This window comes from Haliaeetus leucocephalus, unplaced genomic scaffold, assembly GCF_000737465.1.
Source record: "Haliaeetus leucocephalus isolate CR32 unplaced genomic scaffold, Haliaeetus_leucocephalus-4.0 Scaffold2, whole genome shotgun sequence".
Taxonomy (NCBI): Eukaryota; Metazoa; Chordata; class Aves; order Accipitriformes; family Accipitridae; genus Haliaeetus; species Haliaeetus leucocephalus.
Window position 1 is genome coordinate 13,189,189 of NW_010972438.1, and position 24,854 is coordinate 13,214,042.

The 24,854-nt window shown below is 50.3% G+C and overlaps 2 protein-coding genes across 2 annotated transcripts in view; both read left to right on the forward strand.

Moving 5' to 3' along the window:
• The first annotated feature begins 857 nt into the window (after positions 1-857).
• Positions 858-13,501, forward strand: MCM2 (minichromosome maintenance complex component 2). Its single transcript, XM_010571830.1, has 16 exons — positions 858-898; positions 1,420-1,607; positions 2,209-2,384; positions 3,043-3,306; positions 4,333-4,552; positions 4,866-5,073; positions 5,809-5,943; positions 6,137-6,328; positions 7,466-7,559; positions 8,085-8,335; positions 8,588-8,714; positions 8,922-9,034; positions 9,171-9,413; positions 10,211-10,393; positions 11,400-11,555; positions 12,437-13,501. Exons 1-16 carry the CDS (start codon positions 893-895, stop codon positions 12,545-12,547), a joined length of 2,667 nt encoding a protein of 888 aa, XP_010570132.1. The 5' UTR covers positions 858-892; the 3' UTR covers positions 12,548-13,501.
• A 10,580-nt stretch (positions 13,502-24,081) lies between these two features.
• PODXL2 (podocalyxin-like 2) overlaps positions 24,082-24,854 on the forward strand; it is a 29,826-nt gene continuing 29,053 nt past the window's right edge. Inside the window, exon 1 of the mRNA XM_010573592.1 lies at positions 24,082-24,159. Within this exon, the coding sequence (XP_010571894.1) occupies positions 24,082-24,159 (78 nt within the window). The remainder of the gene's footprint in view (positions 24,160-24,854) is intronic.

Here is a 24,854-nt window from a genome sequence, read left to right on the forward strand (position 1 = left end):
TCAGGTCTGTGATTGTCAGCTGCCTCTTTAGTCACTTTTGCTTTTGCTGTCACCTGTTTCAAGGTTACTGCCTCACGCTTGAGTGCAGCCAAGAGCAGAAACAGCCTGACACTCAATAGTGGTCAGAAACCCTTCAGAGAACACGGATCTCCAAAATCCAAACCACCTGCTATTATGCAAAAGCCTGTGGCCTGAATGGAACTGTTTCACCTCCTTGCCAAACATCAGCCCATTGCTTGTTTTGCCTAAATTCCTCTTCCAGTTTCTATGGGACAGGTGCTCTTTTTCAGTTACTCTCCTAAATGGCATTGCTTGCTGCACCAAGCAGCTACAGAGACAGATGTGTCTGTTCTTCAGAACTGCTCCAATTAGCTCCCCATTGCTGTTGTTACATACAGACTCACACCAAAAAAAACCAACCAAAACCAAATGCCAGAACCCCCTTCCCAACTCTTGTAGTTTTAGTGTGAACCAGAATAAAGGTGATTCAAGCGGGTGCCCCATGGGTCAGTGGCAAACCTGGTTAAGTCAGACTTGATTTTAGCTGCAGAAGAGGCAGACATGCCAACAGGGACACAGGAATTCCCAGAGGGATCTCCTCCGTGACTCGGGTTCCCGGCAGGAGAGGGGACCCCTCGAGCCCAGAGGCAAACGGCCGATTGTTTACGAAAATTTGCCGAAGTCTGGCACTGCTGCCCACCAGGCGCCCGACACCCCTTGGCCGTGCCCCCGCCTGCTCCAGGGTCTCGCCCGCCGCCTCATCCATATTCAGATAAGCGGGGCGGAGCCCTCCCCCGAGCCTATCCATTATTCATGAGGTTTCGCGCGCTTTTGCCGACCACGTGAGTCTGGTTTCGCGCGGAATCCGGCTGGGCAGGAAGACGCGGCGGTGATGGCGGTGAGCGGCCGGGGCTGGGCACGGGAGCCGAGCCGGGGCAGCGGAGCGGTGCGAGTTGGGGTGTCACCCCCGCGGGGTGCAGACCCCGGGTCCTCCCCGCCGCGGGAGTCTTGGCACTGCGGTCGCGAGGGGTCCAGAGGGGATTGCGGGGGGAGCGGGGGTGGGGGGTGAGTGGGGGTGCGCTCGCCCGGGACACCCGAAATGCCGAGGGAAGTTTCCCCCGTGCCCTGCACCGGAGAAGAGAGCCGGGCCCGGGGAGGGTCGGAGCCCTTCCCCTCCGCTCCGTCTGCTCTGGGCTCGGAGGATGGTTTTCCCCCCACTCTCCCATGCGTTTCTGTTTTCATTTGCAAGGAGAGCTAATTATTTTAAGCTTTGCCCCATCGGGAAAGAGGACTCCTCGGTGATCCGCGTCCCCCTTCTGAGCGCCGCCCCCACGGCAGAGGCTCCTGGAAGCCCTCGCTCCCCTCTGCCCCCACGGCACGGTGCCCCCCGCCTTCCCCCTCTCCCTCCTGTCCTTGCAGGACTCCTCCGAGTCGCAGGCGGCGGCCACCAGCCCCGTGCGGAGCTCACGCCGGGGCGATGCCTTCACGTCCAGCCCCGGCCGGGACCTGCCCCCCTTCGAGGATGAGTCCGAAGGGCTCCTGGGGACCGAGGGGCTCCCCGAGGAGGAGGAAGAAGGCGAAGAGCTCATCGGGGAAGGGATGGAAAGGTAAGGAAACCGGGGGAAGGCAGCTTCTGCGGGGGGGGGGGGTGTGTCTGGGGATGGGGTTTTGCTAATGGGAAGTCAGTGCGGCCAGCGACGTGAAGGGGGGGCTATCACCCATGCCACCATGGGATCCCTCTGCTGTGCTTGTAGCTGGGGCGAGGGGGCAAAGAGCTGCTGGCCAGTGGAGAAAGGTCAGGGCACAGTGTCATTTGAGTCCTGGAAGAACTGAGCAAATTGCAACCTGGGAGCAAAGTGCCATCATGATCTGGTGTGGGTAAACCAGGATCTCCCTGGATGCGGGATGTGCATCCAGCCCAGCTCCTTACTCCTGCAGGCGTAAATTTTAATGTTCTTTTACTCAGCCAGGCCTGCCGGCAAGCTGGTGAACTTTACAATACAAAGGCTTGAATGCTGTCATTCATAACCGTGGTGCTGGAGCCCTTTGTACTGCAGGGCATCTTCCACTGTGAAGTGCCTTCCTGCTCAACATGTTCAGTCTTGCTGCAGACCAACTGTCCTGACACCTACCCAGCAGTAGCTAGAGAAGGGCTGGAGAAATGCTTTCTGGAGCCTGGCCTGCTTCAATGCTATGTGTGTGTGCTAGGGACTACCGCCCCATCCCCGAGCTGGATGTCTATGAAGCAGAGGGCCTGGCTTTGGATGATGAAGATGTGGAGGAGCTGACAGCCAGCCAGCGGGAAGCCGCAGAGCGAGTAATGAGGCAGCGAGACCGCGAGCTGGAGCAGGGCATGGGCCGCATGAGGAGAGGGCTGCTTTACGGTAGGTGCAGATGAGCTGTGCCAAGTGGGCTGCTGATCCCTGCGTGATGGGCTGCAAGCCGGCCCTTGGAGGGGAGCTGGACTCTTACCCTCAAAGAGTAGCAGGGAGGTCCCTGGAGCTCCAGTGTATTTGGGCTCTGAGTGAAATCTCTGGCTGTGGGCTTGGCTGGACTCCCCAGTGCATGATCCCTTTGATTTGGGCTTTCTAGGATCTCATTTGGTGTGTTCTTCTGGTTACATGTTCACTGCTGAAACAAAGTCAGGATCCTGGGCCTGTATCAAGGGTTTGGGATTCTACTGAGTGTATGCTGTGGAGTTTGTTGGTGTTCCTGTAGAGACTTTTGTGGGCTGGATGGGAGGGCCTTTGATGCACTTGGAAGCCCATTCCTTGGCCTTCCTCCCTCAGTGCATTAATGGACATGACTGTGTGCTGCGGCATACAAATATTCTTATTCACTCCCATGAAGTCTTTAGCTATGTTGTGGAAGATGTAGGAGGCAGGCTAGAACTGGATTTAGGCTGGGCCTGGGATAGTTCTCGGTTTGTATTTCAGGCTCCGACCTCTTTGCTTCACAGCTGGTGCAATCCAACCATGACTAACCCGAAGAGTGAGAACAGGAATCCCAAACACTTTAACAATTTTTCCTCCCAACCATTAGATAGTGACGATGAAGATGAAGACCGCCCTTCACGGAAGAGGCGGCTGGCAGAACGGGCTGCCGATGGCATGGAAGAGGGAGATGAAGACATGATTGAGAGCATTGAGAATCTGGAAGACATGAAAGGGCATTCGGTGAGGGAGTGGGTTTCCATGGCAGCTCCCCGGCTTGAGATCTACCACCGCTTCAAGAACTTCTTGAAGACCCATGTGGATGACCATGGGCACAATGTCTTCAAGGAAAGGATCAGTGACATGTGCAAAGGTAGGGCCGGGTGATTAGAGGCTCTCTCCTCTTTTTGTAGGTCATGGTGCTTTACGGTGATCCAGTCCATAGGTGGATTTTTTCTGCCTGTCCTGTTTGTCCCAGACATTGAGTCAGCACTTTAAGAAACTCGGGTGCTGATGGAGATAAAAGAATAATAGAAACATGTCTACTATCTTCTTTGATTCTGGCTGACTAATTAGAAGGCCCCTGGCGTCTGGTACTCATTAATATTCATATCGTAGAAATGCTAGCAAAAGACTATGTGGGGCAGCAGACAGTGGTCTGCAAGCTTGTGATCTGAAAGAGACAACAATTGCTTGCTGTCTGTGCTAGTTACTTTCTCACACTAGAAACTGGATTATCCAGCGAGGGGACACAAATAGACCTTGTGACTTTGAAAACCATGTGAGTGTTGCAGCCTTGAATTCCGACTAGGCACTGCCAGAAGAAGCAATCATTAAGGCTGTCACTGATAAATTGTAAAAGCAGAAATTGTCACATCTAGGAACAGCTCTTGTAACCACAGTTTTTCGTATTTCTTCTTTATATGGAGGCTGAAGCTCCAGAAGCTTGAGTAGTGGATCAGGGTCAGTGTTATACAGCTAGGAAATAAAAGGCATTTGTCTTGTCCCTTTCCAGGAACATAAGACGTGGAAGGTTTTTGCCAGCCATTCAGCATAGTTGTCTCTCCTATTAACTTCTGTTTCCTGGAGGTCTGTGGGAGAGTTGTGTGTTGGGCTGAGGCTTTTGAGTCTCAGGCACACCGGGCCTGGGAAGTAGCTGTGCTGCACTGGAGAGGAACAGTCACAAGCTTGGTACTGATAATTTGTCAGAGAAATAAATTAAAAAGAGTTTCCCACCCATTTTCAAAATGTTGACCTCTAAACGTTTTTCAGGAAGGTGCAGACATCTGCAAACTGCAGCCTGCAGGATACAGGCTTGTCTGTTCTGGCTGTCTTTTCCACAAGACTCCTTGAGGAGTGGGCAGGTAGAAAATACAATTCACCCCATCTTTTTCTTAAGAAAACAGAGAGAGTCTGGTGGTGAACTACGAGGATCTGGCAGCCCAGGAACATGTCCTTGCCTACTTTCTGCCTGAAGCCCCAGCAGAAATGCTGAAGATCTTTGATGAAGCAGCCAAGGAGGTGGTGTTGGCAATGTACCCCAAATATGATCGTATTGCTCAGGAGATCCATGTCCGTATTTCCCACCTCCCTCTGGTGGAAGAATTGCGGTCACTCAGGTAAGCAGCAGAATTACCAGCAGTGGCTGTGGGGCTTGCAGCAGGCTTTGGGGTGATCAGGAGAACTAGTCTGCAAGCTAAAGCTCTGGATAAGTCCGACAGGATGACTGAGCTTATTACAGAAAAAAAAGTCTCATTAAGGGTGAACTTCCAATGTCCCCAAAGGTAAAACACAAACCCTGCAAGAAGACTCCTGCTGATAACTGTTTCTTACTAGGCCTTTGGGAGTTGTGCCTTTTAGCAAGAACATTTCTGTAGGGTGTTCTGCCTTCTGTGCCCTGCAGGCATCCAGCATCTCTCTGTCTTTCCTCAGGCAGCTGCACTTGAATCAGCTGATCCGCACCAGCGGAGTAGTGACAAGTTGCACAGGGGTCCTGCCTCAGCTCAGCATGGTCAAATACAACTGCAGCAAGTGCAGCTTCATCCTGGGACCCTTTTTCCAGTCCCAGAACCAGGAGGTGAAAGCTGGTTCCTGTCCAGAGTGTCAGTCTCTTGGCCCCTTTGAAATCAACATGGAAGAGGTAAGAGATGTGCTTGCCTAGACAGGGCTGTCTGCCCATCTTGCCCAGGCTGCTGCACTGCCTGTTCCTCCCAGCCCGGCCTTGGCTCCCACCATTCGAACAGGCTTGGTGCCAGGAGAGGAGTCTACTGCTACATCCAGGTGTCTCTGAAGATAGGTCTTGCCTATTTCAGCTCTTAACCTGAATCTGCCTAATTTAGCAGCCAAAAGGCAAGTCATTTACTGCCTCATTTTAAGTGTTTGGGCGGAATCTTTTGCCACAGTCATCTCTGGTACACAGTTACCTATCCTTACTGTAGAAATGCAGACACAGACTGTCCAGCTCTCCTCCTTCCCCAATTAGGTCAGTATTTCCTGATCTGCCAGCTAAGGAAACTAGAGGACAGTAGCAAAATTACTTATATGGAGCTTCTGACTTTCATTCTTTGCTTTGATATCTTTAACCATCACAAGTGGAGCATCTTCCTCCCAGGAACTGGTCCAGTATTTGGGTGGACAAACACTGTGGTGGCTGAAACACAGTGGTGAGATATGGCAAAGTGCTTTCCTATCCCCGTTGTTGTCTATCTCACCCCGGAATTGCTCCTCACAATCTCCAACCTTACATGCCCCTAGTTTTCTAACCAAAGTATAGTAAATCTTTGAATGGACCTTCTCTGGTGAGGTGCCTTTGAAAAGCATCGGCTGTGCTGATGCCTGCCAGACTTGCTGGGTAACTTTTGTTTTGTTGCTGCAGACAGTCTATCAGAACTATCAGCGCATCAAAATCCAGGAGAGCCCTGGGAAGGTAGCTGCTGGGAGGCTGCCCCGCTCCAAGGATGCCATTCTCCTCGCCGATCTGGTTGACAGCTGCAAGCCAGGGGATGAGATTGTGAGTACATTGTTGGACTCAGGTATGGGGTGAGCACAGAGCATTTTTAAACTGTGATGGTGACATCACTGGAACATCTGTGGGGATGTCCTCAGATGCATTTGGGCAGCTACTTTTGAGACTGGTGTCTTAGAATGGAGAGGGGGCTGGTTCGTACTATGCAAGCACTGACATATCATCTCCTGGTTCCCAGGAGCTAACAGGGATCTACCACAACAACTATGACGGCTCCTTGAACACTGCCAACGGGTTCCCAGTGTTTGCAACTGTGATCCTGGCCAACCACATCGCCAAGAAGGACAACAAGCTGGCTATTGGAGAACTGACTGATGAAGATGTGAAAGTGATTGTGGGTCTGTCCAAGGATGAGCAAATTGGGGAGAAGGTGGGTCAGCCTCAGACATCCCTTTTCCTGTTGATAGCTTGCCATCACCTGGCATCTGGATCAGTAAGTGATGAAAGGTGTTGGCTGGCTAAACAGTGGTTAAAGAAACTTTTAGAAATCTCAGTTTTCTCTGAATGGTCTTGCAATCTTCTGTAGCCCTCAGAGAGCTGTTAGAGAGTGAGTTATAGGAGGAAGGAAAAAAGGAAGGAAATAAGAAACTTCCCTTGTGCTTTTGGGGGTCAAATTTTCTGTTCTTCCCTTCTTTCTCTGAGCCTTCCACATCCCAATAGGGCTGGAACATGAGTGAGAGACACTCAGACACTACTTATATCTGACTATTGTTTTGTCTCCCCATATCTTGAAAGCACAGTGGGGGAAGTGTTCTGAGGAGCCAATGCTTGTATTTCCAGTTCCCTTAAGGGGATGTTATTACTTAGCTTAAGCTGTGGTAGAGATCTTAGCTTTGCTTCTCTCTGCATGCTAGGACCTGAATCCAATACTTGAAAGAACAAAGCTCCTGGATTGGTGCATGTTCAACCTCAGTTGGGTCAGGTTTAAGCTCTGTAATACAGGGACTTCACTCTGTTGCCTTGGTCATGCTGTTTTTACATTGCCTGTTGTTCCAAATGGGTGGAGCAGCTTCAACTGAGCCAGGACGTTTTAACGTCAGTAGTCTCCAGCATCAGGCTATTATCAGAATACCCTTGAGAAAATAAGCCAGTTGTTCATAATATTTGACCATGATCACAATTCCTGTGCAGCATAGCCCATCCAGCTACTATCATGTGCAGTGAGTAAGTCTCAAATCAAAGTCTCTAGCTTTGCAACAGCTGATAACAGCCACTGTGGTGTGCTTTGTGTACAACAGGAGTGTGGAGGCAGTGACAGCAGCTTCCAGTGCTAGACTACACAATCTGCCATGCCCCAGCAGCACCATTTTTGTGAAGCACCTTTAGGGGACTCTGGGTGGGTAGTTAAGTTGAAACAGCCCCCTCACCATGGATAATAAAAAACTCTTCAAAGACAGCAGTATTATAAGGGTAACCGTAGATACAGCCCTTTGCTGATTTTCATGCCAAATTCTGCCCAGACTGGGAAATGGTATGCCCTGGACAACTCCTCTGGTTTTCCTTTCAGATTTTTGCCAGCATTGCCCCATCTATTTATGGGCATGAAGACATCAAGAGGGGCTTGGCTTTAGCTCTGTTCGGTGGAGAGCCTAAAAACCCAGGTGGGTGTCACTTGTGTCACTTGGGGCTGCTTCACTCAGCTGAAAGCAAATGGGTCTGGGTTTGTCTGGGTGTTGCAATGAGAGTGGTTAGAGTTGTCTCTGTGTCTTGGTGAAAGACAAAGTAACAGACTGAGGGATATCTGTGATGGAAGTGGCTGCTTTTATCATGCTGAAAAGTCTGGTGTAACAGTAGAAATGCTAAGACTGAAAACAGCTCCTGCTGCAAACCTGGGCAAGTTTTTATCCCTCCTCCTCTAGGAGGTTGTGTTTGATGCCCCTTCAGAGGTTTGACCTTTTGGTCTCCTGATTTGTTGTCATCTCCTTCTTAGAAGAATGTGTTCAGCAAGGTTAGAAATGCTGTTTTACTCATGTGACTGCCTCCAAAGCTGACCTTTTTTCTTCAGCTTCCCTGTAAAGCTTCCCTGCCTACTCTTAGCCTTCCCTTCAGCTTTGTTGTGTTCAGGGCAGGGTTGCTATCAAGCCATGCACTCAGCTGCCAACATGTCTCTCCCATTACTGTTGTAGGTGGCAAACACAAAGTCCGTGGTGACATCAACGTGCTTCTGTGTGGAGACCCCGGTACTGCGAAATCACAGTTTCTTAAATACATAGAGAAGGCATCTAGTAGAGCAATCTTCACCACTGGCCAGGGTGCTTCTGCTGTGGGCCTCACAGCCTATGTCCAGAGGCACCCGGTCAGCAAGGAGTGGACTTTGGAGGCAGGAGCCCTTGTGCTGGCTGACAGAGGTGTCTGCCTGATCGATGAATTTGACAAGGTGAGGCCTAGCTTCATCTCTATGAGAACGATTAGCTGTGGAGGGACCAGCTAGAACCTCTGTGATGAGGAGACGCTATAATTCATGGTGCCTTCTCCCAGCTGACCGAGACTCCTGCAGTTTGCTTAGGCCCTTACTGGTCCACGGTGCAGTTTGCTACTTTTTCAGAGCATTAGGAGCTGATTTGCCTTGGTGTGTTGGGCAATGGGTATAGGCGTAGATTCAGTTTAAGTCATTGTTGCTTTCTCGTAGATGAATGATCAAGATAGGACCAGCATCCATGAAGCCATGGAGCAGCAAAGCATTTCCATCTCCAAAGCAGGCATTGTCACATCCTTGCAAGCCCGCTGCACCGTTATTGCTGCTGCTAATCCCATAGGTAAGTGCTGAGAGACCACAGGACCGCCTCAGGCCTCTAGCGTGAGTCTTGCTGTCATGAGAACTGTGGCACATCTTCCCCTCCCTCTGTCTGGTTTCTTCAGATCAAGCAAGCAGTAAAGTCCCTCTGTGCAGGAGGTCTATGCTTGCTTCAAAGCTTCAGCCCTGCAGCCTGTGTTTGACTTTGAGGTTTATCTCTATGATCTAGGTGGGCGATACGACCCATCGTTAACTTTCTCGGAGAATGTAGACCTGACAGAGCCCATCATCTCTCGATTTGATATCCTGTGCGTGGTGAGAGACACAGTGGACCCTGTGCAGGTACAAGCTGTGCTATTAATCCAGGCCTGTGCTGGGCTTGTGATGCTGCTGTTGGGATGCTCAGCTGTAGTTGTCCACCGAGTTTTGCTATCTGGTGAGTGTCTTCAGTGTCTGTTAGTCCATTGCTCTCTTGTAGGATGAAATGCTTGCCCGGTTCGTTGTTGGCAGCCATGTCAAGCACCACCCAGGTAGCAAGGAGGCAGTGAATGGGGATGCCAATGAGGTCATTCTTCCCAACACATATGGGGTTGAACCCATTCCCCAGGAGATCCTGAGGAAATACATCATCTATGCCAAAGAGAAGGTCCACCCCAAACTCAACCAGATGGACCAGGACAAGGTGGCCCGGATGTACAGTGACCTCAGGAAAGAGTCTATGGTGAGAATATTGAGGAAAGGGGAGAAGAAGTATGTATCTAGTCTGCAAATCAGCCTAAGACTGCTCCAGCATATGTTGACACATACTTGCCATTCCCGTCACAAAAGTCTGTGCGGCTGTTCTGTGAGAGACAGGCAGATCCTGTAGTGTCTGCTGAACAGATGATTCTTCATCTAAATGCAGAGTCTTGCCTGTTGTTGATGTGTGGACTGATGGACTGGACACATGTACTAGTGCCTGCCATGGCAAAGTCCTCTTATTGTCACCCAGTCTGGCAAGCCCACAGGAGATGTTTGCATTCACTCAGACCCATACGTTCCTGGTACATTACAGGGAGCTGTTCTATGTAGAAACACCCTTCTCTTTTGTCTGTGGGATCTCTCAGGCTTGTTTCATGCTCTTTGTGGAAGAGGAATTTGTTGAGGACGGAGGGATGTTTTTGGAGCTTGGGAAAACTATATATTTTCTTTTTTAGTTGGCTTTTTGTTTCTTTAACTCCTCCTAAAAGTTGCTGGAGGAAACGGGATTGCTGTTCCTGGAAGGGCACTAAAAAATGGCCAAGAGGGACCCCACATAGCATCCCCTCGCACTCTGCTGAATTAAAATGTTGAACAGGGGAGCCTGTACCGCTCTGTGCAGAACGTGCCAGCAGGTGGCAGAGCCTCCTTAGCCTGAGAGTCCTCAAAGCTCCAGGAGCAGCTCCCTACTGTATGAAGTAGGTCCTGGGCCAGAAGCCACCTGTCTTGCCCCATGTGTTTTATTCTTCAGTAAGGAGTTGCCTCTTCCTCTCCCCTTAGGCAACCGGCAGCATCCCCATCACAGTGCGTCACATTGAGTCCATGATCCGGATGGCTGAGGCTCATGCCCGCATGCACCTGCGGGACTATGTGGTGGAAGATGACGTCAACATGGCCATCCGGGTGATGCTGGAGAGCTTCATCGACACACAGAAGTTCAGTGTCATGCGGAGCATGCGCAAGGTGGGCACCGGCTAAGCCGAGGGCTGTAGCTGCACCCCAGACCCTCTGGGTTTGACTGCAACCTCCTTGCACTGCCCTGGCTGCAGGACAAGACTCTTCCAGGCTGTGCAGGGGTCTGTCCTGCAGAGTCAGGCTCTGAGCCCGTGTGAATGGTGTACTGTGAGTCTGAAGGCAGTGCTACATGACTGCCCTTCATTAGGCTATGGTGGGGCGATGTTTTTTGGGGGGCTGAGAAGGAAGTGTGCCCTGAGCCTCTGTATCGAAAGCACTGCTGCGTCTCTCTTCTGACGCCTTCCTGCTGTTTTGGCACAGGACTCCCGCTGCTGCTGCTGCTGCCAGGTGATCGAGCCTGAGCAGGCAGTTAGTTTCTTCATGTTTTTTCTAGAGCTCCTCAGGGGACAGTTAACCACAGGGCAGCACTCAGTGTGGTTTAGTGCACAGTCTGCCCTTTTCTCTGAGTGGCAGGGGCTGGCTCCCAACAGCTCTTGGCTGGCCACAGCCTGGCATTTATCCACTCCAAGTGTCTGCCCTCAGTCTGGACGACTCGTGGCCTCTCTCTTTGGCTGCAAACAGCCAGCCAAGTGTGAGCGTCTGCTGGGGAGGCACAGGACAGTCTGGGTTAAGTGAAGCTGCTCTACACCTTCCCCAGGGCCAGCACTCCCATGGCGGCTTCCCAGCCGGGCAGCACACCTCCACAGCAGTGCACTGCCAGCCCCCGAGAGGCTCCAGGGCTGGTGATGAGACCCCCTCCGGAAATTTTTAACGGTTGGAAGAGCAGCCAGCAAAGGAGTGTTGTGGCTGTCACAGGGCTGTGTTTTAACTGCATCTGCAGGTGGCAGCTTGGCATGGCCGAAGTCCCTTAAGAGACACTAAGGGTGCAGGTGACAGCGCTGTCATTTGGTTCCCCTTATGCTCTGTGGGAGGAGGGGGTTGGTTGGTGTTGGGCACGGGAGACGGCAGCGCGTCACTTGGTTCCTGACCCTCTTGGCTCATCTCATCCTCCCAGACATTCTCCCGCTACCTTTCATTCAAGCGAGACAACAATGAGCTGCTGCTGTTCATCCTGAAGCAGCTGGTTGCAGAGCAGGTGATGTACCAGAGAAACCGCTATGGGGCCCAGCAAGACACCATAGAAGTCCCAGAGAAGGACCTGGTGGATAAGGTATGGGCTTATTGTAACAAGCCTTCTCTGGGTTTGGTTCCTGCTCTCTGTCAGCAGCCTCAGAACCAGAGGTGTTCTCAGTCTTCTAACTTCCCGAGTTACAGTACCAGAAAAAAATGGTGTTAATCAATTTAACCCAGAATCAGGACTGTCTCATCTGTCTCTGCTCCTCTCTTCTCTGGGAGTGCCATATTCTTCCCCCTCAGTACTCGTGCACCCCTATAAAGCTTTGGGGTTGGAGTGGTAAAGCCTGCAGTATGGCTGGTGCTTTGCAAATGAATGAGGACACAAGTTCCCTGGCACCTGTGTATGAAGAAGCAAAGAGCAGAAAAATCTTTGCTTATATGAGCTTTCCCAATCCCTCCTGAGGCTCACCCTCCTCCTTAGTGCGTCCTCATCCCAGTCCAGGGTCTGCGCTCCTGGCTCTGCCTTTCTGTGCAATGTATTGACCTTGCTTGGCACTAAAGCAGCATTTGGTTCCCGGGTTGCTGCTTTTCTGTGCCTTGCATCAAATGTGCAGAGTAACTACTTCAAGAGCCACCAGCTTGGTGCTGCCAATGTGTCCATCCCCAGTCAGATGTCTCCTGCAAAACTGTCTCCCACTGGGTGAGGTATTAGGGACTTTTGGATAGTAGTTATGTTCTAGCTCTTGTGGAAGTAAGAGGACAAGCCGAGAGCAGGCAGATGCTGAGCCAGCATGCTCTCTTTGCTCAGCTCAGCTCTGCCAATGCTCCTTTCCTCCTGACCTGCAGTCTCCCCTGCTACTGCAGTTCTGGTTCCTGCTGAGCAGGGCAGAGATTGCTGACTGTCAAATTTTATGCAGCCTCTGCTGTGGAAAACCACATGGTTCTTACCTCTCCCCTCCCTCCTCCTCCTCCCAGGCTCGGCAGATCAACATCCACAACCTCTCTGCCTTCTACGACAGCGAAGTGTTCAAGATGAACAGATTCAGCCGGGATGTGAAGCGGAAGCTGATTGTCCAGCAGTTTTGAGGCTGGCAGCGGAGTCTGCCACATGCTCCTGTGAGATGAGACCTCTGCCTTGCAGCCCTCCCAGGAGCACTACAGAGATCACCATCCAGAGGGACTAAGCTGCACATTCTCTTGTTTGCTTTGTGCCTTTTGGATTAAGGGAGTGCTGAGCTGCTGAAGACCTTGTAAATAGAACAGAGTTAAGTAGTTAAATGCCCAGCCAAGTCTGTTTAGCAACCTTGTTCACTGTTTTGCCTTGTAGCTAAGCACAACAGGGAGAGAATTGCTGGCCACATAGATGGCATGTTTGCTGTTTGTTTGTTGCTAGTTGTTACAGGCTCATCTGCAGGAGCAACGGAGTGGGAGCATTCGAAAAGCATTTGTCTGCCTTATCCACACCCCTTGGATTGCAAGCACTCTCAAGGCTTCTCTTTTCCCATTTCTGGCCACTGTGCAGCCTGTTGGGTGATAACTGAAACTGCTTTCAACTCTCCGTGAACCAGCCAGCCTCTCGGCTCCAAGCCTTTGTGCCTGACACTTGACATTTCCCCAGGTGCCCACATGGGTTGACCTTGTGCTTGGTTTCTGCAAGGAGGGGCTGGCAGAGGAAGATGGGAACTGAAATAAAACGTAACTATTTCTAGTATTAGTGGTGATATGTATGGGCAGTGAAGCTCCTTCGGTACATGCTGGGGAGTGTCCAGAAGCCTTGGAGAAGGGGCTTCCCCTGCCTTACTGGGTGTTATCTTTGTGCAGCTGTCAGCAGATGTGCATTTATGGTTGGATCGAAGTGCTGGCACCTAAACTGAACACCATCTCTCACACCCATTTGTTGAGGGTGAAGTACCTGTGGTGCTGTTTTGGGGAGTAGCAATGGAAGAGCCCTGAGCTGGAGGTGTTCAGGGAGGACAGGATGGGCTCAGTGTTCACAGGCAATTTTCTTACTGTGTGCATTTTGAATACATTTGTTTTTCAGTAGTTTTGTGTTTCTTCCTCTTTTGGGAACTCCTGCAGCCATGGGGGTAAGGAAGAGCGTGTGAGCAACCTGGATGCCGGACCAGCTGCTCGGCGGTTTGTGGGGTTGGGTTTGGGTACAAACACATCCCGTGTTTGCTCTTCAAGTTAGTGGGAACTGCCAGTGCTGGTCTCTCAGCTACTGCACATCTTCACCGTGGATGGATACCAGGACACAGTTGTCCACAGGACCGTGTCATGAACGCTGCCTTTCCCACCAAGGGCCTGCCTGCAGTGGCTCCTTCCCTGTCTTGCCTGCTTTTTGGAGCACTGATCCCTCTGCGGGACTCTCTCATGTAAATGTATCACCTTGAGACTGTCCCATCACAGTACGTATCTCCCACCTCCCTTCCTTTCCCACTCTCCGGTTAGACAGCCTTGATGTCATGTCTTGGCTGCCACTTGGATTCCAGTCTGGGAGAAGCAGTAAACCCTCTCCAAGACACAGCTGAGGTCTGTAGTGAATGTCCTTTGCCTGGCTAGACTTATGGGACCATAAGGCATCTCCAGGCTCCTACTGCCTGGGCTCAAGAGCATTTGTAAGCTGGCTGCTGCAATTCTGCGCTGGCCAAGCAGACATATCCCTGGCTGTTGACACCGTGGGTTTTGTCATGGTGATGCGCGTGCGCGTGTGTCCTCTCAGCCTGGTTGTTACTCGGGAGCTAGCAGTGCTTGAACCCTGCTGGGGGCTTAGCACATGACTCTCAGCCTGAAACTGGCTCCGCATGTTGCCTTTTCTGTCTGCCAGCTCCCCCCTGTGTATTTGTTTAACTGTTTTGGCTGTATTTTTTCCCTTCCCACCGGGTCTCTGTCTACCAGGGCTTTCTGCAGGCAGCCTATAGAGACACTTTCCTGGCATGCCTTCCCTGCCTGAGCTAGCCCTTTTCCCCCTGAATGTGTGCCTGGGTCAGGTGTGTGCTGGGTATGGCAGAGCTGCTGTGTGCCTGGAACCACGTGGTGTGGCTCAGCGTGGTTCTTCAGGGCTGGGCACAGAGCTGTTAGCACCTCACCTCCAAATGCCAGAGGCCATGGGCAGAGGCCATCCCTGGGGAGAGCAACTGCCAGCACTTGCAAGCTGTGCCCAGCTCTGTAGCAGCCCATGTACCTTGCCGGGGAAAGTGCTGGCCCTGAGATAGCAAATGCAGCAGTAACGAGAGATGAAACAAGCTTGTCAAGCAAACTGAACTTGTGTGTTGTGCAGATGAGCACTGGATGTGGGAAGAGAAAGAGGCTTCGTGTCGCACTGGTGAAATACAAAATGCTTCCTAAAAATTTGCAACCTTGTGAAACCTCTGCTATGCCTGTAGTGACCCACACAGAGTTAAATATGTGGCCAAGCATATCACTGCAAACCATGACAGAATACGCAGAAATGGAGTGGGACTCCTGATTTTCCCAGATCCTTGCCCTGCTGCTGGACAGGGCTGTTGACAGTCACCCTTTAGTTTTGTCCTACAACTTACTTCTGCCTCCTGTGCTCTGGTGCCACCTCACTTGGCACACAGCATGAGCAGTGGCAACAGAGAGATGCTATTGTTGGAGTTACTTGTTTGTCGCTTTGCTCACTCTGCCTCCTCCTGAATCCTCAGTACAAAGGCAGTTATGCCCTCCCACCTTGTTGTCTTGCCAGCATCCAGCAGAGCAATGAATTCTTGCAGCTGCGCCCTTGCTAATGTTGGCATCAGCCGCTCAGTGGAGTGTTAATGCCAGACTGAAGGCATGTTCCTCCTCTCGTGGCCACTGAGCTTTTCAGGTTCCCTGGAGCAAGCTTTGGCTGTTGACAGCATCAGGTGTCTGGTCTGGACAGGGGTGCAAACAGGGGTGAAAACAGATGCCGCTTTGAACAGGGACTGCCTTGCCAGGGGGCATGTTCCAGCTGAACATAGCAAGGATTTTACTGCAGGGCTCTGGAGATGGGCAAGCCAAGCCGCGGTCTCATGAAACGAGGAGTTGCTCCCCTGACAACCTTGAGTTTGTCCAAGCTTGAGCACTTGGCTTCTCACTGCTGTGATTCGAACATTGCACAGTGCCTCTGACAACCTGGGGCAAAAGCAAGAGTCTTGGGGAGGTGAGGTTTGTCCACAACAGGCTGTGCCTGGGCTCAGATGGAAGATGAAGAGGGTGCTCCTTGCAAAGCACACAGGGGTTTGTGAATCCCCACAGTGTCGCTTCTAGTGGTCGTTTTCCCCTTGGGACTGTAGTTGTTGGCAAATGCTGGGTGAAGCTGGCTTGGAAGAGCATCTTGATTTGAAAAGTGCATGATGGGCCAGATCCTGATCCAGTTTCATTTGAACATGCCATGTGCACACTCCTGAGAGAACGGCATGGCTCTCTGCATCTCATAAAAAGCTGTTTGACCTTAGCCCAGCACGAAGCGTATATATATACACACACATACAAACAATGCATACATGCCTGTTTGGGGTACATGAGCAGGTGCCTGCAGATAACCAGCTAACACGTGAGAGTATGTGATCTGGGAAAATGGAGGAAACAAGCCCTGTACCCTTCCTGCAAGCTCTTTCCTACCTTCTGACAGGGTTTAGAGTCTTGATAGCTTCTGCCTTTATTGTGATCATAAACCAACACACTACATCTGCAAGTCCTGGGTTGTATCCAGCGTGCTAGTGGCTGTTTCTGAGTCAGGGAAGTTCTACCTCCAGTAATACATTTATTTTTCCTCAAATTAATGCCAATGCCACTTGGAAAAATTAGCATATGCAGCATTTCTGGACCAGCAGTGTTTCGCTTTCTGCCATGCCAGACCTTGACTGGAACCTGCTCTGTCCATCTCCTCTGAGTTTACTAAAGGGCTGTCTGGAAACTGGTTGACAAGAACTTTCCCAGTGTAACTGTGCTCAAGATGTAGCAGTTGTGTTGGGTAGTGTCATCTTCCTGTCCTAGAGGAGACCAACCAGCTGCAGTTCAACCAGGAGGGCCATTTCAGGTGCTTATGGCTCTGTCCTTGTTGACCTCAACTCACCCAAATATCTGAATTCCAGCATGTGATTGCTGAGCTGTGAAGACAGTATGGGAATATGCTTACAGATGTGTATCTACAGATACAGGTGAGTCACTGCAGACAGCTACCCCTCATGCCATGCTGCAGGGAGGATGCACTCTGAACCTCCTAGTATTTTTCCATCTCCTAAAATACTTTTCCACTTAACAAGGCACAGCCAAAATTGGATCAGGCTTCTGTATTTTGCATCTATTATGCAGTTCTTGCTGCTGTGACTGATTTAATGTCTCCATTATCATGGAGCACTGGTCTGCCAACGACTCCAGCCATCCAGCATGCTCCTCGGCCACAACTAAATGTCTGTGAGGAGCCTCAAGGGGCTGCTGAGCATTGCATCTTTAGAGCAAAAGCTCTTGGAAGGGGGTTGTGCTCCTTTCTGCTCATCTTGCAAGTCACTTGCCTCTAAAGGCAAGGTGAAGCTGGGGGTTGGAACCCAGGGGAAGTGCCAAGTTTCTTTTCTGGGTTATCTAGTGCTCAAGGAGATCTGAAAGTAACTGTCCTGTGTAAAGATGCTGAGGAACTTCAGTCCCATCAAACCATGTGGAAACGTGTAGGAATGCCAGTAGTCCCTGTGAGCCAGTGCGTGGCTCTCCTTAGAGTCAACAGACACCAGCCCTCTTCAGATACAGGCTGCTCCTTCTGCTCTGAAGATACGCACATCCGAGCTTAGCCACCTATTAAAGAACCAGGAGTTTCTCTAAAGGTAACTATTATGCTTTTCAGTTTAGTAAGGAAAGGCATAAACCACCTCTGGGTTCTTCCTAGCAAAGATACTTTGCTCATTGAGGGGTAGAAACTCCAGTTTCTCAAGTCACTGTGCAAGGAGAGAGGCTTATGTTGTCAGGGCCCTCAGCGTACTAATAGGCCTTAATTGCTGTAATCAGGCTCACCTGGGGCCTCTACCAACACCCATGGCCCAGGTGCTCTATTTAAGCTCAGCTTGGGGCCTTCAGTTCCTGTTTGAGCTATGAGGTGGGAGTACTAGTTTCTGGTTTGTTGTGCTTGGTCACAGTCCTTATTGCTTTGGGCTGTGACCCATGAACTGCCCTCCTGACCTGACCTTAGTCCTCTTCTACTGCTATGGAGCTGTTAAGTGATTGCTGGATGGCGTCTGACCATGGTTGCCATCAGCAGACCTTGACTCTGACCTACAGACTGACTTCCTGGTTTGATGTTGGACCAGCTTCATCACCATGAGCTTCTCTGAGGATCTGGACATCTGGGTGCTATCCCTGAGCTGCTCTGCTCATCTGCCTTGGGTACTCACGGGGCCCTGTCCTGCTGGCTGTTATTGTGCTCAGCTCCCTGATGTGTGCTCCTCAAACACTGCATAACAAGGGCTTGGCAGTCACTTATTAGGGCTCAGGTCATACCTCTAAAACAGGCAGAACTAAGACCAAACCTCCTGCACCTTGTTGCTGACCTCCTGGCTTTACTGGGCTTTAGCCTACTTATCCTTCTGCCCTGGTAAAAAGCTTCAGAAGGTCTGAGGTTTGCCTGCCCTTATGACATCTACTTTTCTGCATTTCTGCAGATTTTCTATCCCTTCCAGAAGGGCATTTGGTCTCTGCTTAGGATGTGAGTTGATGAGCTCGACACAGAGATAAGGGGGGTTCTCCAAGCTGTGCTGTACAGAAGCCCAGCTTAAATGATGTGAATAATCCATGAGAGGTGTAGTCCTTTCTCCTTCCTGGCTGGGAGCTCAGTAGTCATGCCTCATGCAAGTGGAAGGCTGTGAGCATCCCTCTGCATGCTAGTCCAACAGAGTGATGTGACTGGGTTGCTATTCCTCTCCAGTGAGGAGCCCTGCACTAGGAGGAAACCTGCATGAGCTTTCAGCTGGAGAGCTGTCTGCTTCCTTGCCCCAGGTGGCTCTGTTAAAGGTTATTCTGGCCCCTTAATCAAATTCAATATAGCTCTGTTTTCCTCTGCCCTCTAGGAGTCCGCTGAGGTTTGCTGTCAGAGCCTCCTGCAGGAGAATGGCATGGCTATTAATGCAGCAATCAACTTCGCTTTAGCAAGGAGAGAAATGTAAAGCTTCGGGGATGGGAGGCAGCAGGGGCACGTGAACACTGGAGAAGTAAAGCACAACTTGTCATTGCTCTTCTGCTGCACCTTTGGGCAGGGGATGGGAAACAAGCAGGGCTGGTAACAGCACTGCCACAGGTGGGCAGTGTGCCCTCCCCGAAGGGGAGCAAGCTGATGCAGAGAGATGAAGAAAGGCTTAAAGTGATACAGGAGATCTTGCTCCTGGGCTCTAAATAGAGCAGATTCTGTTCCCTCCTAATAACAGCATATTCTGGAAGGTATTAACTGCTCCAGGTCACTCCTCTCAAAGTGTTTATTATACGTCTTCCCCAGCAGGATTTCGGATGAGGGCAGAAACTGTGCATTTTGCCCAGAGAATGGCTGCGTGCCTGGGCTATCCAGCAATAGAGTGGGTACCTGCCCCTGCTTGGTACAGTCAAAACGTTTCACAGTGTCCCAGCATTAAAAAGGCTAAGTCAGCAAATAAGCTTATATAAAGCTTGTCAGAGGCTCTGAAGTAAATTCACGTATGCTGGAACAAGGGAGAGGTTAAATCTTTCCTTGTGCCTAGGGAAGGAGGGGTAGGGCAGGGGAATTCTCAAGCTTTCCTCTTATGTGGGGATGAGATGCCAAAGGGCTGCACAGCTTCATAGAAGATGGAGTTAAATTGCATGGTGTGCCACAAGCCTGCTGTGTCACCCAGTCTCTGTCCCAAAGAGCCAGCAATCGAGGTAATGGGACAGAGTCCGAGAGTAGGTTTTTTCCTTCTGATCTAAGAATGGGCACAGATCACCTTCTGTTGTCTGGACAATTGTCAGTCTGCAAAGGAAGAAGGGTTAAACCCTTTTCCTGGTACTAGTGACATCTTGCCTTTTCTAACACTGCAAGAACTTAACATCTGACTGCTCATTTGTTTTGCTTATTGTTTACTTTCTTGCTCTGCTGAGCAAGGGCAATAGATCACTTTCACCTTTGTAGGTGAATTCAGTTTTGCTGTATTTAGGAGAATAAAACATCTCACCAGCATATTGCAAGTTAATGTGTTACTTTTTTTTTTTTTTTAATCTGGAGTTTCAAAATAAGTTACATTTCTGTTGAGATTAGACTTTGTGGTTAATTTCTTTTAGATTAACAAATCCTAGGCACCAAATTCTTTCCCTTAGCTATCACCTCATTCCTCTACCTCAGTAGTATTTGTTTGCAAGTATCTTGGAACAAAATGTGACCCTTAAATTGAAATCGGAAAGCTGGCTGAATTTCCTGAAGGCAAAAGCTGTTATGGTAACTTACAGGGGGAGACAGCAGAAGGATTTTCAGTTTTGCCAGCCTAAAATACATGCTTGCTTTCTGATCCTGCCTTACAGACCTAACTGTGAAATTGAACAATTTTGGGGAAGAACAGAAAAGCGCAGATAATGTTAATACCGAGAAAAACTTCTGAACAGCTTTGAAGCAGCTATAAAAAAGCATTTACTGCAATTGCAAAGCCCCTTTTACCAGTGCTCTGAACATCGTTGGAGAATGTACACCAGGTAGGGAGGCTGGAGAAGATCAAATGAGAAATGACAAGCCTTTGACTGTAAAGCTGTCAATACCTCAGAGCCAAGCCAGCCATACCTATTCCAGGGAGTGTAAAATGAAAACACGAGGGCTGTCCTGGGTTTAAGTTCATGCTGTTTTTAAAGAGAACTGGTGTTGCCCATCCCTGCTGGCTGTTTTCTGCTCTGCTGGCAGCGCTGACCTGGCTGATCAATGTTGCCACCAGATTTATTTGATTTTCTTGCCTAAGATGTATCTTTTCCTTTCAGATTCCCTCTTTGTTGCTCAGTCTGAGATTGATGTGTAATGTCAAAATAAATCTAGGGAGCGCCATGAGCCTCATAGAAAGTGTGCTCACTGCCATGCCTGTGTGGTTTCCTTCTCTCTGATTCGAGGCTGTGTAATACATGAGGGTGTTTTTGCGCTTGCTTTGATGTGATTAGGCTGCTTCAGACACTGAATTCAGTTTCCAAGATTTGGGAGCTGGATGTGGCAGGGTCAGGAGATCTGAAAGGCTTTTAGTTACCCACTTGTAGTAAGCCACCTGCATGCTAAGACAGCCAAATTACCAGCAACAAAGTGAAAAATTACAAAAGCATTCATTAAATGCCATGCCTGGACTAGAATCTGAGTGCACTGGAGTGTTTTTATCTCATCTAATGGGTAAACGACAGCTCGGTAGTTCCTGCTGCATTTCCTGCTTGATGGGGGTTGAGGGCTGCATTGATTCTGGGATAAAAAGGACTTTCAGAGCACTGGAAGGATGTGGTCCAAAAGAAGCCAAAAGCGAGTACTTTGGTTCAAGCCTGTTGGCTTTGCCTTGCCGCGCTGGGTAACGGGTGCAGCCAGTCTGTTACCTGCCCTCGTAACACTCGGGGTAGCTGCTGCATGGGAGCAGATGATGGAAGGAAAGAGCTGGCAAAAAGAGGCAGGCAATTGCACAAAGGGGTGACACATGCCAGCATTGGTCTGGTAGGAGCTGTAAAGGTCAGTATTGATAATACCGAGTACCCTCGGCTGGCTGTTTGATTCACTAGAGGGTTCAGCAGGCTTTGGCACATGACGCCTTTCTTTAGTTGTTGAAAATGAGCAAGTTCATGCCAGAAAAAAATACCATCAATATTTTTTCACTCTTCAACAACAACAAAAAAGGTTCAATTCTTACAGAAAAAAAAAGACTCTGGAGTATTTTTAATGAACGCTTATTTGAGGAATAAGAATGTTTGAATTTAAAATCCTGATCACCCTCAGACCTACATCCCGTCGTCTCAGCGACATGCCATATGGGAGAAGTAGAGCACTGGGCACCCAGTGCAAGCTTTGCAAGTGCAAAGACACTTGGTGAGGCCATGGCAGCAGGGCTGTTTCCTCACTCAGAGCTTGTGATGTTGGATTTTAGCATCTCCTGCCCTCCTAGAGTTGTGTGACAAGAAAGTTGTTTTGAAACCAAAGAAAAAGGCTCCTAGCTGCTCCTGTTGAGGAAAGCTTGAAAACATGAGTGGAAGGGCCTAACAGGAAGGGACAAATACATTTTTTGGTCCTTTGGCTTGGAGTCATACCATTTTTGCAGCCTTGTGATGCTTGGGGCTTGACCAGGTCTCTCGAATATTTGGCCGGGGCGGGATGGGGAGTTGCACAGTTCCTCTGAGATGGCACACGCTGGAGGCTGTGAGAGGGAAGCGAGAAGGCTGCAGCTCATCCAGCTGGCGAGAGGGGCTGAAGCACAGGGAGCTGGCAGGTGTTCCCCCTCAACTGCCGTGGTATTACAGGACCTGTTGAGCCTTATTTCTTGGACACCTGTCTCTCAAAGACCTTGCTTGAGTCATTTACTGTAATGTTGTGCCCTGAGGCCACTAAAGGTGTGTTTAATTTGAAATTGAATGTAATTGGAGCAGTTGACCTTGTTGCTGTAATGATTTTCAGCATGATAATTCAGCATGTTTCTTTGCTGTGCACCAAAACAGAGAACAGCTCCAAGAGCTACAAATCCAGGACCTGCTGCACTATAAAATATTTCCTTTTTTTTTTTTTTTACAGATGCAGCAGTTTGCACAACAGTCTTCACAGAAGGGCACGAAGAAAGGGGCATCAGTTGAATTAGTATCACTGTGACAGTCTCAGATATGGTGGTGACACCACAGAATGGTTTCCCCAGCAGAAGTCGGAGCAGGTGTCCCTGCTAGGGCAGAGGCTCCACCGCAGACCCAGCTTCAGATAAAGGATGCAGCCCTCCAAGCCCCAGGCTGCAGTGAGTCCCTGTTACTTCTCTGTGGTGCCAGGAGAAATGGCCCTCTGTCCTGCAGGAGGTGTGCTCTCTTGGAGGAGCTGTGCCACCAAGTCTAGGAGGTACAGGAGGAGATGAGCAGGCTGCACAGCTTCAAAGAAGATGAAGGAAGATAGACAGGATCTTTTCTGAGACAAAACAGCTCAAAGAGCTCCCAACCCCCACTGAAGTAGGGAAGCAGGCAGTGTCCACCCCTAATATTAAGGTAAGTGCAACCTCTAGAGAAGGTGAAGGATGGAAGCTTCTGACGCCAAGAGGAAGGCTCCTGCTCCCCCTAAGGACTTACAACTACAAAATAATTTCACCTCCCTCAACACTGAAGAGGAGCCAGATGTGCTCCACCCCGATATCTGCTGGAGCGACAACACAGCAGGACATAAGCAATCCAGGAGTTTCCTGGAGCATATTGACAATAACTTCCTCCTCCAAGTGATAAAGGAGCCAAGGAGAAGAGATGCTCTGCTGGACCTCATACTCACCAACAGTGAGGGGCTCACTGGGGATGTGAAGGTCAAAGGCAGCCTTGGCTGCAGTGACCAGATGGTGGAGTTAAAGCTCCTAAGGGGAGGAAGGAGGGTAAAAAGAAAGCTCACATCCCTGGACTTCAGGATAGCGGACTTTGGCCTCTTCAGAGATCTTGGGCTCTTCAAAAAGCACCCATGAGTGCAGAGGGAGCTGGCAAGTGTCATTGCAAGGCCACTGTCAGTAATCTTTGATAGATCATTGTGACTGGGAGAAGTCCCCAAAGACTGAAGGAAAGCAAATGTCACCCCTATCTTTAAGAAGGGCAAGGAGGAGGACCCAGGGAACTACAGGCCAGTCACCTCCACCTTGATCCCTGGGTGGGAAGGGGATGGAGCAGCTAATCCTGGAAACCATTTCCAGACACATGAACAACAAGAAAATCATCAGGAGTAGTCAGCATGGCTTCACCAAAGAGAAGTCATGCTTGAGCAACTTGATGAGCTCCTACAATGAAATGACTGGCTTGGTAGATGAGGGGAGAGCAGTGGATATTGTCTACCTGGACTTCAGGAAGGCCTTTGGCACTGTGTGCCACAACATCCTCATAGACAAGCTGGTGAAGTATGGCTGGATGAGCAGATAGTGGATTGAAAGCTGGCTGAATGGCCCAGAGGACGGTGGCACAAAGTCTAGTTGAAGGCCAGTAACTAGCTGTGTACCCCAGGAGTCAATAGTGGGTCCAGTCCTGTTTAACATTTTCATTAATGGTCTGGATGATGGGGCAGAATGTACCCTCAGCAAGTTTGCTGATGACACAAAACTGGGAGGAATGGCTGATAAACCAGAGGGTCATGCTGCCATCCAGAAGGACGTTGACAGGCTGGAGAAATGTGCTGACAGAAACATCGTGAAGTTCAACAAGACATTCAAAGTGCTGCACCTTGGGAGGAACAATCTGTATGCTGGGGGCCACCCAGCTGGAAAGCAGCTTGGCAGAAAAGGACCTGGAGGTCGTGGTGTACACCAAATTGAACGTGAGCCAGCCACGTGCCTTTGCCACAAAGAAGGCTAATGGTATCCTGGGCTGCATCAGGCAAAGTATTGCCAGCAGGCTGAGGGAGGTGATCCTTCTCCTCTACTCAGTGCTCTTGAGGCCACACCTGAAGTGCTGTGTCCGGTGCTGGGATCCCCAGTAAGAGAGACATGGACGTATTGGAGACAGTCCAACAAAGGGCCACAAAGATGATTAAGGGACCGGAATGTCTCATGTATGAGATAAAGGTGAGAGAGCTGTGACTGTTTTTTAGCCTGAAGAAGAGAAGGCTCGGGGCAGATCTTACCAATGTATGTAAGTACCTGAAGGGAGGGTGCAAAGAAGATGGAGCCAGGCTCTTTCCAGTGGTGCCCAGTGACAGGACCAGAGGCAGTGGGCACAAACTGAAACACAGGAGGTTCCCTCTGGACATCAGGAAACACTTTTTTTAGGGTGTTTAGCAAGGATGACTGAGCACCGGCACAGACGGCCTGGAGAGGTTGTGGAGTCTCCAACCTTGGAGACACTCAAAAGCCATCTGGTCATGGACCCGGGCAACTGGCTATAGGTAACCTGCTTGAGCAGGGAGGTTGGACCAGATGACCTCCAGAGGTCGGCAAAAGAAGTTGCCCTGGGGGGGAAGGTTTTCTAGGTTATGAAGTGGGGCGGTAGCTGAGGGGTGAGGGAGACGCAGTGGCTCTGTGGCCCGTGGGCAACGGAGGAAAGGTCAGAAGAGGGATGTTAAGGGCCTTTGGTCTGGAGACCGTTCCTGTCAGAGCCCCCATGATCCGGCCGACAGGCAGCTGCCTTCCCGCCGGGGCTTTGCTCCTGCCCCCGCCTCGCCCGGCGGAGGGGGGCGTCGCCTGCCGGCGGGGTTCGGCGGCTCCCGCCTTCCCGCCGCGGGGGCTGATCACCCACCGCCGGCGCATGCAGCCGCGCCGCC